This window comes from Nannospalax galili, unplaced genomic scaffold (genome assembly GCF_000622305.1).
Source record: "Nannospalax galili isolate Female #2095 unplaced genomic scaffold, S.galili_v1.0 scaffold1827, whole genome shotgun sequence".
NCBI lineage: Eukaryota > Metazoa > Chordata > Mammalia > Rodentia > Spalacidae > Nannospalax > Nannospalax galili.
Window position 1 is genome coordinate 205277 of NW_008355785.1, and position 18376 is coordinate 223652.

The window sequence follows — 18376 nt, forward strand, 5'->3', positions numbered from 1 at the left end:
GGGGGCATGTGAGGGGTGGGGTCATATGAGGGGTTGGGGGGGGCCTGGAAGGGAACCCAGTGTGGCATTTCTATAATGTCAATACAATATTCATGTATGAAAGTCTCAAAAAATAGGAAAAGAAAGGATTACTAGGTAGGGAGTCAAGGATCAGGGCAATAGCTCTCTTTGTTATACTAATTCATCTTTGTTTTAAATATACTGAGAAAAAAAATTGTTCCTCTTGTTCAGTCAGAAAAAAGAGGGACTCTGCCCTGCCACATCCTCTCCTAGACCAGCAGCTAAAAAGCCCCCTGAACATATGCAGTTCCCTAAAACCTGCGTAACATGACCAGCATATGACCTTTCCCTGGTGTCCCTCCACTGCTAAGAGAAAATTGGGCCTACTAAGTACAACTCCAAACTTCAGCAATCGGCTGCTCATGACCTGGCTGCTGCGCCCTCAGGATCTAACTTGCATAAAAGAGGAGACAGAAAGCCCTCACCATCTTAGAGAACCCCCTCAATACCCCCAGATGCATAAACATCACTCCAACCATGCCCAGTGTGATCCTCACTCTTGAGTTACCAGATCTCCTATCCTGTGTGTGTAGTTTTTCTTCCTAAATAAACTTTTGCTTGGCATTTCATGCCCACATATGAAATTTTTGTCATTGAGAAAACCAGGAACGTAGACAGAAAGGGTTCTGACTGTCCCCTCAACCTCCTCTGCAATGCTAATAGCTCCCCATCTTTTGGGGAGCATGGTAGATGCCCCAAAAGAGTCTGTCCCAATCCCTGGAACCTATGAACATCTTGGCTCATGTACCAGAAGGAACCTTGATGAAAACCTTGACGTAGATTATTCTGGATTATCCAACTGGGACCAAATTTCCTTATAAGGGAAAGATGGAGGCAAAGGAGTCTGAGGTGAGAGATATTCAGAGGTGTTGTGTGGTTGGCTCTGGGGATGGAGATAAAGATCGTAAGTCAAGGGAAATTGGTGGCCCCTGAGAAGCTGGGAAAATCAAGGAGGCAGACTCTTCCCTGGAGGCTGTGGAAGGAATACGGCCTCCTGGAAACTTGCTTTGGGCCCAGTGGAACCGGTCTGATCTCCAGAACACTAAGCTAATAAATTCCTGTCATGTTGAGCCACTAGGTTTGTGGTTCTGTCACAGCAGCCGCAGGAAACAGCTATACCACACCATGAGTCACTGGGTACATCACTGTCTCCACTGGCCGCCTGGACCTCGTTCTCATCATCATCATCCCGTTCATTTCCTCAAGTTTACAATATAAAGGATTAGGCATTTGCATATATAGCTCAAGAGAATGGAACCTTCAGGCATTTGTCTACAGCTTTATATTTTCACTTCTTAACTGACCCCAGAGCTTGATCCTTTTTAAAATCGGTTCCTTTTTTTTTTTTTTTTTTTTTTTTTTTTTTTTTTGGTCATTTTGAGACAGGGTCTCCCTGTAGCCCCAGCTGTCCTGGAACTCACTATGTAGGCCAGGCTGGCCTTGAACTCCCAGAGATCTGCCTGCCTCTGCCTCCTGACTGCTGGGATTAAAGGCATATGCCACCATGCCCGGCCAGTATATGTCTTTTTGAGACTGGTTCTCCCTGGCCCCCCTGGCCTGAAACTCACCCTGTAGACCAGGCTATAGAGATCTGCCTGCCTCTACCTCCTGAGTACTGGGATTAAAGGCGTGCACCACCACACCCGGCCAAAATCAGTTCCTTTTATGTCTTGTTAACTTACAGCTTGTCACCCCCCACCCTTCATTTTTCCAGGGTGACCAGAAGAGGTGGCGAAACATTGATTGTCAACCTGATGGGATTAAAGTCACCATGGAAACAAACCTTTGGACATGTCTGTGAGGGATACATACATACACACACACACACACACATTTGAGACAGTGTCTTACCATGTAGCCCTGGCTTGGAAGGAACTCTGTATAGACTAGGGCAGTCTCAGATTCACAAAGATCGGCCTGCCTCTGCCTTCCCTGTGCTGGGATGACAGAGGTGTATCACCATAGCAGGCCTCGAGAGAACTATTTAAATGGGGTTAATTGAGGTGGGAAGACCCACCCTAAATGTGGGGTCCATTGGCTGGGGACAGAATGAAAAAGAGAAAGTGAACTGAGCAATGGCATCCACCTCTCTGTTTCTTAGGGACTCAGTGTGACTGGTTGCCTCGAGCTCCTGTCACCATGACTTGCCTGTCATGATGGACTGTATTCTCCAACTATGAGCAAATGCAAACTTTCCTTAAGTTGCTTTCATTAGGTATTTCATCACAGCAACAAGAAAAGTCACTAATATACCACAAAACTTAGTGCCGGTATTATTTCAGTTAAATCATTTTGGCATGCCATCTCTTTCTTGGGAGGAACCAGAAAAGTGATTGATTTGCCTCAAATCACAGAGCTCATAATGAATTCAGGATCCCAACCCAGACAGGGACAGAGGAGGATCTGTGCTCTTTAAAAAAATTATTATTCTTTAAATTTTTTTCTTATTTTATGCATATGAATGTATTGCCTGCATGTGTGTAAGTGCACCCATGTCATGCAATGCCTGTGGAGCTCAGAAGACGCTGTTGGATGTTCTGGAACTGGAGGTTTGGATTGTTGTTAGCCACCATGTGGGTGCTAGGAATGGAACCCAGGTCCTCTGCAAGAGCAGTCAGTGCTCTTAACCGTTACTGAGTCACCTTTCCAGTCCAAATACATTTTATTTATTATTTATTTTTTATGGGTATGCGTGTATTGCCTGCATGTATGTAAGTGCACCCATGTTGTGCAATGCCCACAGAGGTCAGAAGAGGGCATCAAATCCCCTGGAACTGAAGTTACTGACAGTTGTTCGCTGCCATGTGGGTGATGGGAATCAAACCCAGGTCCTCTGCAAGAGCAACCAGTGCTCTAATCGCTGAGCCGTCTCTCCAGCCCCCTTATCCTTAATTATATGTGTGTATGCATGTAAGTGCATGTATCTGCAGAGGCCAGAGGAGGGCATCAGATCCCCTGGAACTGGACTTACAGCTGGTTGTGAGCAATACGACATGGGTGCTGGGAACCAAACTTGGATCTTCTGCAAGAGCAGCAAGCATTCTTAGCTGCTGAGATGCCTCTCTCGCTCCAGGATCTGTGTTCTTAATGTGTAAATGCTACTAGAGATATGTTTCTGTGCAGGCATATTCAGGGGTGAGCAGGGTGTTGTCAGGATTTGGGAACAGACTGGGAGAGTTGTGTTTACTTGTTAGTCATTCTGTTTTTGCTTACAGGTTCTTGCAGGCCGGGAGATGTCCCCAGTGCGTTGTGTGGAAGCCACCATCTCTGACCCCCTCACCCCCAAGCCGTGCATCTTCCTGGTTTCCCCCACCATGACCAACCTCAGTTGCAGGCACGGCCTGTGTCCGTTCTGGAAGGCCTGTCAGGAATATCACGTGTTGCCATGTGCCCACACCCACTCAATCCTGCTTTTCGGAAGAACGCAAGGGAATTTAAGCTTCGGAGAGCATGCCCAGCACTTGGGAGGATCTGCATGTCACCAAGTGGCCTGTTCTGCCCCTCGCAATCTGCGTCCCCACAGAGCCCTCCTCCCATCTTACCTTTGGATCATTTGTTGCATCCTGCTAGTCTTTACAGAGGATAGAATCTGAGTGTTGGGGTAGCCCTTCCATCTTGCAGATGATGTCAGAGGTGAGGACAGGCTTGCGTGAGCGCTGTGTCCACTGATCTTGGAGCAAGTCCCATCTTAGAGCCTACCATCAATTTCCTCCATGGCTCAAAATAGCAAGAAAGGCTGCTGACTTCGAGGGGTTAGTGAACTTAAATTGCCGGTTACACAAGCTTCCTGGGTAACTGCAGAAGCAGCAAGATGGTTAGTTAAATAATCATTTATTGAAGACATTTATGTTTGGGGGAGGGGGAGGCAAAGATAGATTAGTAAGTACATTGGATCTTGATGCAAGTCTTGCTGAGCTTGCTGGGGTCTGTACAGGAAAGGCCTTCATGAGCATCCAGGAGGTAGACTGATTCCTGAGGACCACGCTGAGTTAAAACTCAGGACTCTCCCACTGAACTGGAATGCACCCAGCAACCCTTGTGTCCCCAGACCGTGTCCTGGTTTCTGCTGACTCTAGGCTCCTAGGCCTACCTTTTCCCCTCCTCTGACCTTCTTATGTGAAATAACATGATGCTGACTATAGTATTTTTGTTCTTGTTGTGTTGAGACAGTGTCTCCCTGTAGCCCTGGTTGGCCTGTAACTCTCTTATGTAGACCAGGCTGACCTCAGTCTCTACCTGCCTCTACCTCCCTGAGTACTGGAACTAAAGGCATGTGCCACCATGGTCTGGCTGGTGTTATTTATTTTTTTTAAGATTTATTCTTTGAAATATTTTATTATTTTTATATTATGTGTATGAGTGTATTGCCTGCATGTAGGTAAGTGCACTGGTGTCATGCAATGCCTGCAGAAATCAGAAGAGGGATTCGCACTCCCCTGGAACTGGAGTTACAGATGGTTGTTAGCTGCCATGTGGGTTCTGGGAACCAAACCCAGGTCCTCCACAAGAGCAGCCAGTGCTCTTAACTGCTGAGCCATCTTGACAGCCCCAAAAGATTTATTTTTAATTATGTGTACATATGTGTATCTCTGATTGTGTATGTGCACATGAGTACAGTTGCCTACAAAGGCCAGAAGAGGGCATTGGATCCCCTGGAGCTGGAGTTACAGGTGGTTGTGTGTTGCCTCATTGTGGGTTCTGGGTACCCAACTTAGGTTCTCTGAAAGAACAGCAGGTGTTCTTATCCATCGAATCATCTCTCCAGCCCCCGTGGTGATTTTGTAACTTTCTGCCTTATGTGTGTGTATGGGTGTGCAAGTTCTTGTGTGTGTATACATGTATGTTATGTGTGCATGTGGAAGTCAGAGAACAACCTTGGGTGTTATTGTCAGGTATTGTCACTGACCTCAAACTCAAAATTAGTCTACTCTGGCTGCCCAGCAAGCTCCAGGGTTTCACCTGTCTCCTCCTGCCCGGAGCTGGGATTACTAGCACGGGCCACCATGCCTGGCTGTTTCCTTTGTTTACATAGGTTCTGGGGATCGAACTCAGGTCCTGTGCTTGCATGGCAGTTTACTGACTCATGTGTCACCAGGCCTATTGGTAAGGAAGATGCTGTTACTGGTAATTAGCTTGGGTCAGTAAAGGAGACCCCAAAGGGAGGAAGTCAAAGAGTCTCTAAACTAGAAAAGCAAAACCCAAGCCAAATCAAAACAAAAAGAAATCCAGCAAAAATCTAGGTGGTGAGGGAAGGGAAGGGTGGGTAACCTAGAGAACAAAGGTGTCCGAAGTTCAACTGGATGCTCAGTTGGACTAATTTGGTGGAACCTATACTCAAAGTCACAAACAAAAGGACGATTGAGTTTTCAAATATTATAGTACAAGGGACTAAGCAATTGCATAGATCAAGGATCTTTGGGTGTAAATGATTTGTTTTATTTGTTTGTTCATTTATTTATTTATTTTGAGACAGGGTCTCCCTGTGACCCCAGCTGGCCTGGAACTCACTATGTAGACCAGGCTGGCCTCAATCTCAAAGAGATCCAACTGCCTCTGCCTCTTGAGTGCCGGGATTAAAGGCGTGTGCCACCACACCTGGCAATTTTATTTGCTGACTGGCCAATAAAGGTTTGAGCCTCTTATAAATTACCTCTTTTTATATCTTGCATAATTTTTTTTTGGTCTTTTTGAGACAGGGTCTCCCTGTAGCCCCAGCTGTCCTGTAACTCACTATGTAGACCAGGCTGGCCTTGAACTCACAGAGATCTGCCAGCCTCTGCCTGCTGAGCGCTGGGATTAAAGGCGTGCGCCACCACTCCCGGCATCTTGCATAATTTAACCCATGCCTTGTAATTCCTCTCCTTTCCCCTAGGGTGACCATATAACTTATCCACACAGAACCCTTGTGAGAAAAGAAGACATTATTCACACATATGCTGTACAGCATTGGGTTTTATCTGGGACGATTTCAGACTAACTGGAAAATGTATACTCTTATCTGTCTCCTTGCTGACCACTCTGGGTTGAGGTACAAAAAAACTCCAAAAAGGTATCAATAATAAGTCTCAAATTTTCCTGATGAGGGGGTAGTCATTGAGATAGTCAACGAAATGCCGATGCTTGGAGGCACTGAAGGCAGACAAGTTGGATGTGACAGCTCAAAAGCACTGTCCCACCCTGCTCCTCACAACGCCTATATCTTGCTTTCTGCAGAAAGTGATGTTGAGTTGGTGCCTGTGTCACTGGTCTGGGCCGAGTCCTCGCTCAGGGCTCTCTCCAGGCTGGCTGGTAGAGAATGGATCAATCGCTCTCTGAAGTCCTGGCCCATGAAGACATAGAGCATGGGATTGAGGCAGCTGTTGAAGAAGGCCAGGGAGCTTGTGACATTCACAGCGATTCTGATGCCCTGGCCCATACCCCTCAAGAGTTCCCGGATTCGGATTGTGGATATGAGAGCGACTACCTGGTAGGGGCACCAGCAGAGGAAAAAGGCGGCTACCACGAAAGACAGAACCCGGAGGGGACGGCTGGACTTGATCAGGCCTTGCCGGTGGATTTTGGTGGCTATCAGTCCGTAGCAGATGGCGACTATGGACATGGGGGTACTGAAACCGATGATGAACCTGATGATCCCTCTGACGGTCAACATGGCAATCGCCACCCTTTGCCTCTCTGCAGGGTCTGTGGTCCAGGGTGAGAAGTCAAAAGTGCAGGATGTTATCCCCGGCCCCGCTTTATTAGCCACTGTGGTCACACGGATGATAACCGGTAAGGTCAGGAGGAAAGCACAGACCCAGGGTCCCACGATCACCTTCCTGGCCAGGCTCACCGTGCGGTGGTTCTGAGCCCAGACGGGATGCAGAACACAGATGCAGCGGTCCAGGGCAATGAGAGCAATCAGGAAGACGCTTCCAAACAGGTTTATGTCCACCACGGTAAAGATGAACTTGCACATGAACCAACCGAACGGCCAGTGCCCTCCCATGGCCTTGGAGACGATGAAGAATGGCAATGTGGAGGTGAAGCTGAAGTCGGCCACCGCCAGGTTCAGGTAAGAGATGGTGGTGACCGTGCGTGTCATGCGGAAGCCGGCCACCCAGATCACCAGCCCATTACCCAGCACGCCGAGGATGAAGGTGACCACAAGGACCAAATATGAGAAGACATCCAGGACAATGTACCCAGCAGGTAAGGATCGGGTCCCTGCAGACCCGTTCATTAGGAGAGAGCTATTGGTCTCCATCCTGTTCGCTCCTGGAAAATTTGGAAATGGATATTTTAATTCAATTAATTAATTGGTTGATTTTTTGGTTTTGTTTTTATTTTACTGGTTTTTGGACTTTTGTGAATTTCATACTATATGTGTATGTATATTTTGATTGGATTTTGAAATGCAGTGCACCCCATATATACCCCCTGTCCAATTTCATGTACTCTATTATATATATAAAGGTCTATAGAGTCAAACTTGTGTCCCCAAATGCCCTTCAGTGTGGCTCCATCCACTGGAGCCTGGTCAACCTACCAAGAATCTCATCTTTAAAAGAGATGGACTCTTCGCCCTCCCAGCAGCCACCTGTTTCCAGTTAGTATTGGGGTTTCTTACGCACTTCCCCATGTCTATGCTGGGATTTTGTCTGGCACTTGTGCATGCTGTCACCATTGCTGTGAGTCCATTTGAGTAACTGCTCAGCTGTTTGGAACTCTGTTTCCCAGTGGTCATCCACCACCTCTGGCTTTTACAATCTTTCTGCCCCTTTCTTCCACAATGATCCCTGAGCCTTCAGAGGTAGTTGTTTATATATAGGCATATATGTGTGTGTGTGTGTGTGTGTGTGTGTGTTTATCTTTCTTTGTCTTTTTGAGACAGGGTCTCCCTGTAGCCCCAGCTGTCCTGGAACTCACTATGTAGACCAGGCTGGCCTTGAACTCACAGAAATCTGCCTGTCTCTGCCTCCTGAGTGCTGGGATTATAGGTGTGTGCCACCACTCCCAGTCTACTATCTTATTTTATTTCTCTGTTTCCATTTTTCATGTATGTCTGATGTGCATGTACATGAATCATTTTTGCATGTGTGTGGAGATGCATGCATTTGGGTTCACATACATGTGCAGGCTTGAGATGTCAGGAATCTTCTTTTGTTTCCTGTCTACCATGTTCATTGAGGCAGGGTCTCCCAGTCAAACCCAGAGCTCATCCATATGATTAGTCTATCCAGCTTACTCTGGGGACCCTGTCTCATAAAAGGCATGGATTAGGGGCTGGGAGCTGAGGGGGGGGGGCAGAATTATTGCTTAATGGATATGGAGTTCCTTTTCAGAGTGATGAAAAAGTCCTAGAACTAGACAGTGGTTGCAAAACGTTTTAAATGCACTTGATAATATGTCATTTTAAAGTCATAAATTTTAAACTGGGTATAGTGGTACATCCATGTAATCCCAGCATTTGGGAGACTAAGGCAGAAGGATCTCGACTTTGTGGGCAGCATGGGCTACATAGTGAGTGTAAGGCACAGGCTGGGTTACATGATAGGACCTTGTGTCGGAAAACAGGCGCAAGGGCCAGGGAGGTGGCTCAGTCAGAAAAGTGCTTGCCTCACAAGCAGGACTTAAGTTTGGATCCTCAGCAGCCACATAAAAGGTGGATAGGTGGCATGTGCCTATAATCCCAGTGATGGGGTGGGAGAGGCAGGAGGATTCCTATGCTCACTGGCTAGCCAGTCTAGCCCAGTTGGTGAGCTCCAGGTTAAGTGAGAGATCCTGACTCAGAATACAAAGTGGGGAGGGATCAAGGAAGACTCCTGATCTCAACCTCAACCTCACGTCTTTGTTTGTATACACACACACACACACACACACACACACAGACACAGACACACACACGTACACATACCACCTCCACCACCAATAGCAAAATCAATAACAAGCAAAAACAACAGGTACGGTTTATGTTATGTGAATTTTACCACAACTTAAAAAAAATGTTTTTGTGGACATCAGGAAAGAGACAGAAGGCAGCTTCAGTGATTCAAATAGTCATGAACTGAGACCTCCCACCCATGACTGTGTGTCAGCACTTCATCCTAGACCTGCCTCCTTACTTCCTAGGGTTCATCGAAGACCCCTTTCTTCTGCCATTGTAAAGGGGAACTTGTGAATGACAATGGGCAGGTGATGTGTCAGCTGCAGATTCTGTGCCACAGTGAGTCAGACACCAACCTCTGAAGTTGTTTTGTTAAAAAGATTTAATTAAAATCTAAATGAACTAAATTAAAAATGTAATTAAAACTATTTTAAATTACGTGTCTGTGTGTGGGTATGTGTACATGACTGCAGTACTCAAGGACGCCAGAGGTGATGAATGGAGTCCCCTGGAGCTGGAGTTGCAGGCTGTTAGTGAGACACCCAAAGTGGGTGCTGGGAGCTGAACTCAGGTCCTCTTCAAGAGCAGCAAGAGGGGCTGGAGAGATGGCTTGAGGTTAAGAGCACTGGCTGCTCTTGCAGAGGATCCAGGTGTGGTTCCCAGCACCCACATGGTGGCGAATAACCATCCATAGCTCCAATTCCAAGGGACCCGACACCCTCTACTGACCTCTGCAGTCATTGCATAGCATGGGAGCACTTACGTACATGCAAACAATATACTCGTACATATTAAAAATAAAAATGACAAATAAAATGTTTTTTAAAAGAGCAGCAAGGGTTCTTGACCACTGAGCCATCTCTCCAGCCCCTCCCTCTGGGAGGTCATCTGTGCTTACTCGATCTTTTCAAGACTCTGAGAGATAAGAAATGGAGCTGGGCACAAGATGCCTCGAGATTAGCTACGGAGAGCCTAGCTCACATCAAACATATCTCGTCTCTTCCAATCTTCACTGCAGGTTTCCTCAGAGGGGGAGAGTGTTGCAATGAAGTAACATAACAGCACTGGGCAGGAACCAGCGATTGACACACAGCACGTACTGAATAATGATGGAAGTTTTACGCGTGTGCACGAGTGCGCGTGTTTGTGTACATGCATGTATTCATACGGTTGTGTAAATATGTGTGCACAGACCCAGTGTCAACGCCAAATGTCATTCTTGATCACTCTCCACCGTATTTTTTGAGATAGGGTCTCTCTCAAAACCTAGACCGAGGCTGACTGGCCAATGAGCTGCAGAAATGCCTGTCTGCCATCCCCTAATGCTGAATTGCAGCACCTTATGTGGGTGCTGGGGCTCTGAACTCTGGACCTCAGGTTGGCACAGCAAGCAGTTTACTGACCGAGTCTTCTCTCAGCCCCTGGCTTTACTTTTTGATTATGACTTTCATGCTGATGAGGAAACTGACCCCGAACATTTAAATTAACTGCTTAAAGCCACTAACTGCTCTGTTTGTGAAATTCCAGCCGAGGTCTCTTTCCCATCCTGCTCTGCCAGACTAGTTCTTGTGGATGGGCTGTCTTACACAGCAGCTAGTCCCATGTGAGATGGGTGAGAATAACAATGCCCATCAGATTGCAAAGTCTTCATATGAAAGATGTAAAACTACAGTGTCTTGTTAACAATTTTCGCATTGACTACATGTTGAAATGATAATTTAGCTAAATAAGGTTAGATAATTGTTTAACAAGTGACATATATTAATTCTTCCTCCTCTTTTATTTCCTCTTCATCCTCCTCTTCCATCTCTTCCTATCTTCCTTCCCCTCTCCATCTTTTCCTCCTTGATCTCCTCCTCTACCTCCTCTCCTTTTCCCTCTCTTCCTCCTCTTCTTCTTCCTGCCTACCTCTTTCTCTTTGTGTAGCCCTGGCTGGCTTGGAACTTGCTATGTAGATCAGGCTAGCCTTGAACTAGTGGAGTCCTCCTACCTCTGCTTCCCAAGTGCTAGGATTACAGGTATGTGCTGCCATGCCCAGGCATCCATCCTTCCCACCCCACCCCACCCCTTTTATTTTTTTCTGAAACAGGGTCTCATGTATCCCAGGTTGGCTTTAAACTTGCTGAGGACAGCCTCAAACTTCTGGTTCTCCTTCCTCCAACTCCCAAGTGCTGGGATTCTAGGTGTGCACTACCATACACAGTTTCTGGAGTGCTGGGGATTGAACCTAGGGCTCTGTGCATACTTGTCAAGCAGTCTACCAACTATGCTACATCCCCAGCCCCATGGCCCTTCTTTTTTCCTTAAAGCATCTGCTGGACAATTTCAAATCATACACACAGCTCACATTACTATTAAGCCTCAATGTTCCCAGTCTCAGAAACAACCTGGAAGTGTCTCCTCTGTCCCACACTCCACCAACCTCAAAGATGGGCTGAGCTTGCTTGTTTTCAAGAGTCTCTGAGGAAACTACTGAGAAGGTTTACACAATGAGCAAGGATGATTCTGCAATCAGGACAACAAGCACAGAACAGCTGGAGACCCTGCCCCTCCTGTGGTTCTGGGAAGGAAGACCAGTTCATATGGAGCCCCTTTTAGCTGTCAATCACTGTGCCAAATTCTTGCCTCTTCTGACCCTAATAAGCTTGAACTTGACCAACACCTTCAACACTGTGTTGGTAGAAGGAACTGGGACTTGGAGAAGGTTTTAAAAGAGATTTGCAGTTCTGGAGGAGGCAGAGGTGAATTCTGGAACAGCTTCCAGGTGACATTGGGAACCAGGCTCCACGTAGACTCATCACTGTCCCATGTAACTTTTCCTACTGCTCTTGTTCTCCTACGACTTACAAGAATAACATCCATCCTGCATCCCTTTAAAGCTCTGAACCTCATCTCTCAACACAGCTGTCTCCCCTCTTCATGTCCAGTTACCCCCACTGTCCTAATGGTCCCGAACCCCCTTCTCTGTGACCAGAAGACAAGTATCCCAGCCCAAGGCCTACCCTCTGCTCACCCTCCAAACCCCATTCATACCCATCTTCTGAAGGCAGCCTCTCCCTTACTAACCCCCTTTCAATGTTTTCTCCTCCCTACTGGCCAGCACTTCCATTCTCTCCAGAACACCTCATCTTTAACAAAAGTTACTGTTCAATTTCATATCATCCTTGAGTTCCCAACCAACAGGTTGGTTCTCCTTTTCAGAGAAACATCTTGAAAGAGTGGTGTGCTTGCTCTGTTTACTTCATCTTATACCACTCTACACTTCCATTTGTTTTTAGACAGAGTCTCATGTCTATAAAGCTCAGGCTGACTTTGAACTCAGCAAGTGGCGCAGGATGGCCTTGAACTTGTCTCTACCTCCTGTGATCTGTGATCCTCTGTGATCTTTCCACCATGCTAGGTTTATCCAGTGATAGAGACCAAATCAAGGCTTCAATGCGTGCTAGGCAAACTACATTCCCAGCCCTCTGTACTTTATTTCAAAGAGTCTATTTGCCGCTAATCTGCAGAGTACAAATTCACTGAGTTACTCGGACCTCAAGGCACACGCTTCTTACCTGGGTGTTCCACCAGCTGTGGACCTTCCTCTGGACAGGACAGCGCTACGTCCCAATCTTCTGGGGAAAGTGGCCCTGACACTAATGATCTCAGCAGAAAATATACAAAGGGACGGGGAGGGTTAACGGAACAGAAACCAATTGGGTAACAGGAAACAGGAAACAAGGGCTTCTGTGATTTACAGTGACCCCTACACCAATATCACACCTTTTTAAACAGCATTTCTGGAGTGGGCTGGGTCCTTCCAGACACTCAGGTGCCTGAGTATCCTCTTGAGTCTTCTGTGGGATGCAGAGATTTGAACCCTCTTCATATCAGAGGTGAAGGAATCTGAGTGTCCAGGACCCTTCTCAGCACAAGGAAAGGGGGAAATGCTGGGGTAAGACTAGTGAAAGGCGGTTTCTGTGGCAAACAGTGAGAGACTGAGATAAAGTCCAGGAGCCAGAGAGGGAAGAAAACAAATGTGGAAATTTGAGATGATCAGAGAGGATCAAGCACTCTCCATCCAGCCACCATGGCCAAGATGAGTCAAATAATACTCCACACTGAGCAAACTTATCTCTACGGTCGTACTTAACAGATACAGAAAGTTCCTAAGGGAGGGAGGTGTTGTACCTGCGACTTTTCCTGGTACATGAATACACATCTGTAAGCCCCAGATACCGGGCGATCCAAAGTAACGCTGAAGTCTAACTTGGCGAACCAATGATCTTACCGGGGTTACTTACAGGGGCACAGGTAAGGGGTGACTTACAGGATTGGGGCTGATTCGATGGCAGGGGCGTGCAGGCAGCTCAACAGGTTGGAGATTTTCTCACAGGTTAGGTTGGTTGGTCAGAGAAGCTCCTCCTGGAAACTTTGCCTCCTCCCTCCTCTCCAGCCACTGTGTACGGCTTGCAAAGTGTTATGGAGCAGCCCATTGAGTATCTTGTAAGCTTCCCCAGACAGGTAGCTCCTGAGCCTCATTTTTACTTTAAACTTCCTGAGCTTTAAAGAGCCTCCTTCCAAGATGGAATGTTTCAACCCGGAAGGTATTGCCACACAACAGATGGGCCAGGCAAATGTCTACAAAACACAGGACTTCTTATTAGGAGAGTGAAGTGGTAAAACACATCATTTTGCATAAAGAAGGACCTAGAGGCCCAGAGGAAACACGAGATGCCGTAGAGGGTAGCGACTGAACAGATTATGAAGTCATTTGAAGTCTGACTTTTCCTTCTGAATATGGGCTGATGGGAAGTCCCGCCTGTTCCCCATAGCCCACCCCACCCCTTACTGAAGCCCAGGCAAGCTTGGTTCCTGGCTGCCAAAGGACCCATGATCAGCACCCCAGCACCTGGGAAATTGCACTGAGGGCATATGGAGGGCAAAATTCATACATGAAGAAAAGAAAGAAAGTCTTGAGTAGACTTCTGCTCTGTGTGGCTCCATTGCACAATCTAGGAAAACCCAAAGGAAGTGACATCCAGCTGTGCTGGTTGCGGGGGATCCGTGTCTGAGACACTCAAGTTGCCAGTCTTGTTAGGTACATGAACCACCCGTACTGGGCTCTGTGAGCAGGGAAGGCTGTCACTGAGGGCCTGGGCTGGGTTGGTCACTAGTTGGGTGACTGGATAAGCCATTTAACCAGGACTGATCATTTTCTGTCAAGGGCAAGATAGTAAATATTTCACAGCAAGCAGGCTGTAGGGTCTCCAGCTCAGCTTTACAGCCTGCAAATGAGGGTGCAGCTAGGCGCAAACAAAACTTCATTTAAGAATATAGTAAATTGGGCGTGGTAGCACATGTGCCTTCAATCCCAGCACTTGGGAGGGAGAGGCAGGGGGAATCTCTGTGAGATGGAGGCCAGCCGGGTCTACATGCGTTATAGAGACACCCTATCTTAACCCCTCCCAAACATATATGATATATTATATATATAACATATATATATAAATATATACATTTAGTAAGTGAGGCTGGAGAGATGGCTCAGTGGTTAAGAGTACTTGCTGTTCTTATGGTTCAGCTCCCAGCACCCACATGATGTGTTTCACTAACTGTAACTGGTTTTAGGGGATCTGGCCTCCAAGTGACCTGCACACACACACATAATTTAAATAATAATAAATCTCGCTGGGTGTGCTAACACACACCTTTATCCCAGCACTTGGGAGGCAGAGGTAAGAGAACTCTGTGACATCAAAGCCAGCCTGGTCTACATAGTGAGCTCCAGGCAGGCTGGGGCTAGGGAAACTGTCAAACAAAACAAAACAAAACAAAACACTACCAAAAAATAATCTTAATAAAAACAACATAGCAATTGGGTTTATGTAATTTTACATATCACTATTTTTTCTTAGATTTTCTTCAGCCAGTAAAAAATGTAAAAATCATTCCTGGTTCAGGGTGTGCTGGATTTGACCCCTACTTTAAGAGTCTCAATCATAGCTGGGTGTGGTGGAGCACACCTTTAATCCCAGCATTTGGGAGGCAGAGGCAGGCGGATCTTTGTGAGTTCGAGACCAGCCTGATCTATATAGTGAGTTCCAGGACAGCTGGGGCTACAGGGAGACCCTGTCTCAAAAAGACACACACACAAAAAGACTCTCAATTGCTTTACCTGGAATTGAGAGTCATAATAGTTACAGAAATCTTTTCTTGAAGGCCAGCCTGGTCTACATAGTGAGTTTCAAGCCAGCTGGGGCTACAGGGAGACCCTGTCTCAATAAAAGACCAAAATCTGTGTAGCAGCTGGGATCTCAGCAGACCTCCAGAGAGTGCCAGATTCTGGCCTCCCTCTGGCATAGGGGCTGAGAATGCAGGGGACTGCCTGAGAGCACCCAGATCCTGCCTCCATGTGGTGGTCAGTTTCCCCTAATTTGGCCATACCCATCCCCCTACCTGGGATTTTATGAGGCCCCTCCCAAGGTCCCAGGGCAGATCTGGCTTTGGTAGGCTAAGTCAGAGATCTTAGCAGACAGCCTGAGACGGTGGGTTTCTAGGCTGGGATCTCAGCAGACCACCAGAAAGTTCTGGCCTCCCTCTGGCATAGGGGCTGAGAATTCAGGGGACTGCCTGAGAGCACCTGGATCCTGCCTCCATGTGGTGGGGTCCAAACCTTAGAAGGAAGCCTGAGTATACCTGACTTGGGCTTCTGTGGGTGCTCCTGAATAGCTGATCTGAAGCCATCAGTTCCCTCTAAAACAAAACCCGAGAGAATCTGAAACCTGTACCATCCAGCTTTACATAACCAATAAAGGACATAGGCACATCAATAATACAAACAGAAGCAATACTGTGACCTGGAGGATGGTCCTCTGACCCTGTGATGACAAGTCATGGACCCGTCTCCTTCCCACTCCCTTTCCCTCTTCCAGCCAATCGATTGACCATAGCCACTTGTAGGGGAGGGCTAAGGATGTAAAAGCTGGGAAAACCATGAGGCTGGTCGCTTGCCTTTCTGTATGGCTGTCCAGAACCACAGGATTTATGTCTGGGTGTGGACTTTCAAACACAGCCACAAATTGGGGGTGGGGGAGGGCACCCGCTTGTCTGTAAGTAAACCCGCACCCCAAGCTCAGTTAGCAAGTCCAATAAACTCATTAAGATTCTTCAAACTGGGGTTTGGAGAATTTTTTTCTCAGGCTGTCACAAGGACCATGGGAGGAAGGGATTGGATGCCATGTGCTCCTTTGACTTACACATACTTCAACTCAATTCTCATGTCAGAATCACAAACAACAAAAGAAATTCACATGCCAAAACCACAATGAAAAAATAATAAAATGGAAAGCCAAAACACTATGTCCCCACCAAACTTCACCAGTCCTGTAGAAGAGTTCTCAAGGAGAACCCCCTAGAGATAACCCAGGACACTGAATTTAAAAGAACAATCAGAAACATGATCAAGGATTCAATGAATTTAAAGAGCACATGAAACAAATCAAAGAGCTAAAAGAAGATAGAGATGAACTTCTAAATGAATTCACAAAAGAGATAGAAACATTGAAGAAAACTCAGGCAGAAATGAAGAAGGAAGTGTAAAAATCAATAAGCCAACTTGAAACAACAGGGGACAGTCTTATCACTAGAATGAATGAAATGGAAAACAGAATATAAACACTGGAGGATAAAGTTGAAGAACTGGACTACTCAAGCAAAGATTATGGAAAATTTTAACAAACACATGAATGGAATAGGCAAGAGATGTGGGACACCATGAAAAGACCAAAGCTCAAGCAGAGATCATGGAAAAAATTTTAAAAACATAGGAATGTAGTATGCAAGAGATGTGGGACACCATGAAAAGACCAAATCTATGGATCATAGGACTAGAGGAAGGAGAAGAATTTCAGGTTAATGGTATTGACCAGATCTTAATCAACAGAATCATGGAAGAAAATTTCCCAAAATTAAAGAAAGACATGGCCATACAAATACAAGAAGCATATAGAACACCAAACAGAGAGGACCAGAAAAGAAACTCTCCACGGCACATCACAGTAAAAACACTAAACGTTCAGAACAAAGAGACAATATTGAAAGCTGCAAAAGAAAAACAAGTCACATATAAAGGAAAACCTATCAGGATTACAGCTGACTTTTCAGTGCAAACTATGAAAGCCAGAAGAGCCTGGACCAAGGTATTTCCAGTTCTACATGGCAATAGATGCTAGCCCAGAATACTTTACCCAGCAAAAATCTCTATTGTAGTTGAGGGGGAAAGAAAAATCTTCCATGACACGAATAGCCTGAAAGAATACATGTCCACAAAACCAGCCCTTCAAAGAATACTTGAAGCAATACAGAGAGCAGAGAGAGAAACAACTATACCCCAGGGGCAATGAAAGGAAATAAATAAATGTGTAATTGAGGAAACAGAAAATTAGACAAATAACATAAACAGCAATGAAAATGATGGCAATTAACACTCATCTTTCGATAATAACCTTAAATAACAATGGACTGAGCTCCCCGGTAAAAAGACACAGGCTAAGTAAATGGATTAAGAAACAAAATCCATCTCTTTGCTGTCTGCAAGAAACCCATCTCACCTTCAAGGACAGGCACTACCTTAAGGTCAAAGGATGGAAAAGAATATTCCAAGCAAATGGCACTAAGAAACAAGCAGGGGTTGCAATTCTAATATCTGACAAAATAGACTTCAAAGTAAAACTAATCAGAAGACATAAGGAGGGTCACTTCATTCTGATCAAAGGAACAATTAACCAAGAAGATATTACAATCCTTAACATATATGCACCAAATTCTGGTGCACCCAATTCATAAAAACAATAGTATAGGACTTTAAGACACAGATAACCCCAACTCAGTAATGTTAGGGGACTTCAATACCCTACTGTCTCCATTAGACAGGTCAACTGGACAAAGAATAAACAGAGAGACTCTGAACTAAATGATACCATACATAAAATGGACCTAACAGACATCTTTTGAATATTCCACCCAAGCACCAAAGAATATGCTTTCTACTCAGCACCCCATGGAACTTTTTCAAAAACTGACCACATACTGGGTCACAAAATAAACCTCAACAAATACAAAAATTGAAATAATTCCATGCATTCTATCAGACCACAATGCAATAAAGCTCAAAATCAACATTAGACAAAGCCCTAGTCACTACACAAATGAACTCATGGCAATTAAACAACACACTCCTAAACAATGAGTGGGTCAGAGGAGAAATTAAGAAAGAAATAAAAGTTCCTGGAATTCAATGAAAAGGACAATACAACAACAACACAACCTCAGGGACACATTAAAAGTAGTCCTAAGAGGGAAGTTTATAGCTCTAAGTGCCTACATTAAAAAATTAGAAAGAGCCCAAATAAATGACCTAACACTACAACTCAAGGCACTGGAAAGGCAAGAACAAATGAAACCCAAACA

At 45.7% G+C, this 18376-nt stretch overlaps 1 protein-coding gene and 1 long non-coding RNA gene across 6 annotated transcripts in view; one reads left to right on the plus strand and one right to left on the minus strand.

The window, feature by feature from the left end:
• LOC103750322 overlaps positions 1-4304 on the plus strand; it is a 23391-nt gene extending 19087 nt beyond the window's left edge. For all 5 annotated transcript variants that reach the window (XR_003847089.1, XR_003847088.1, XR_607980.3 and 2 more), the window contains one exon: positions 3276-4304. This is a non-coding gene — a long non-coding RNA (uncharacterized LOC103750322). The remainder of the gene's footprint in view (positions 1-3275) is intronic.
• A 1528-nt stretch (positions 4305-5832) lies between these two features.
• On the minus strand, positions 5833-12544 carry Fpr1 (formyl peptide receptor 1). The gene is made up of 2 exons (XM_008853371.3): positions 12481-12544; positions 5833-7314 (listed from the first exon to the last, which is right to left on the minus strand). The coding sequence occupies exon 2, from the start codon at positions 7301-7303 to the stop codon at positions 6254-6256; it is 1050 nt and encodes a 349-aa protein (XP_008851593.1). The 5' UTR covers positions 7304-7314; positions 12481-12544; the 3' UTR covers positions 5833-6253.
• Positions 12545-18376: the final 5832 nt, after the last annotated feature.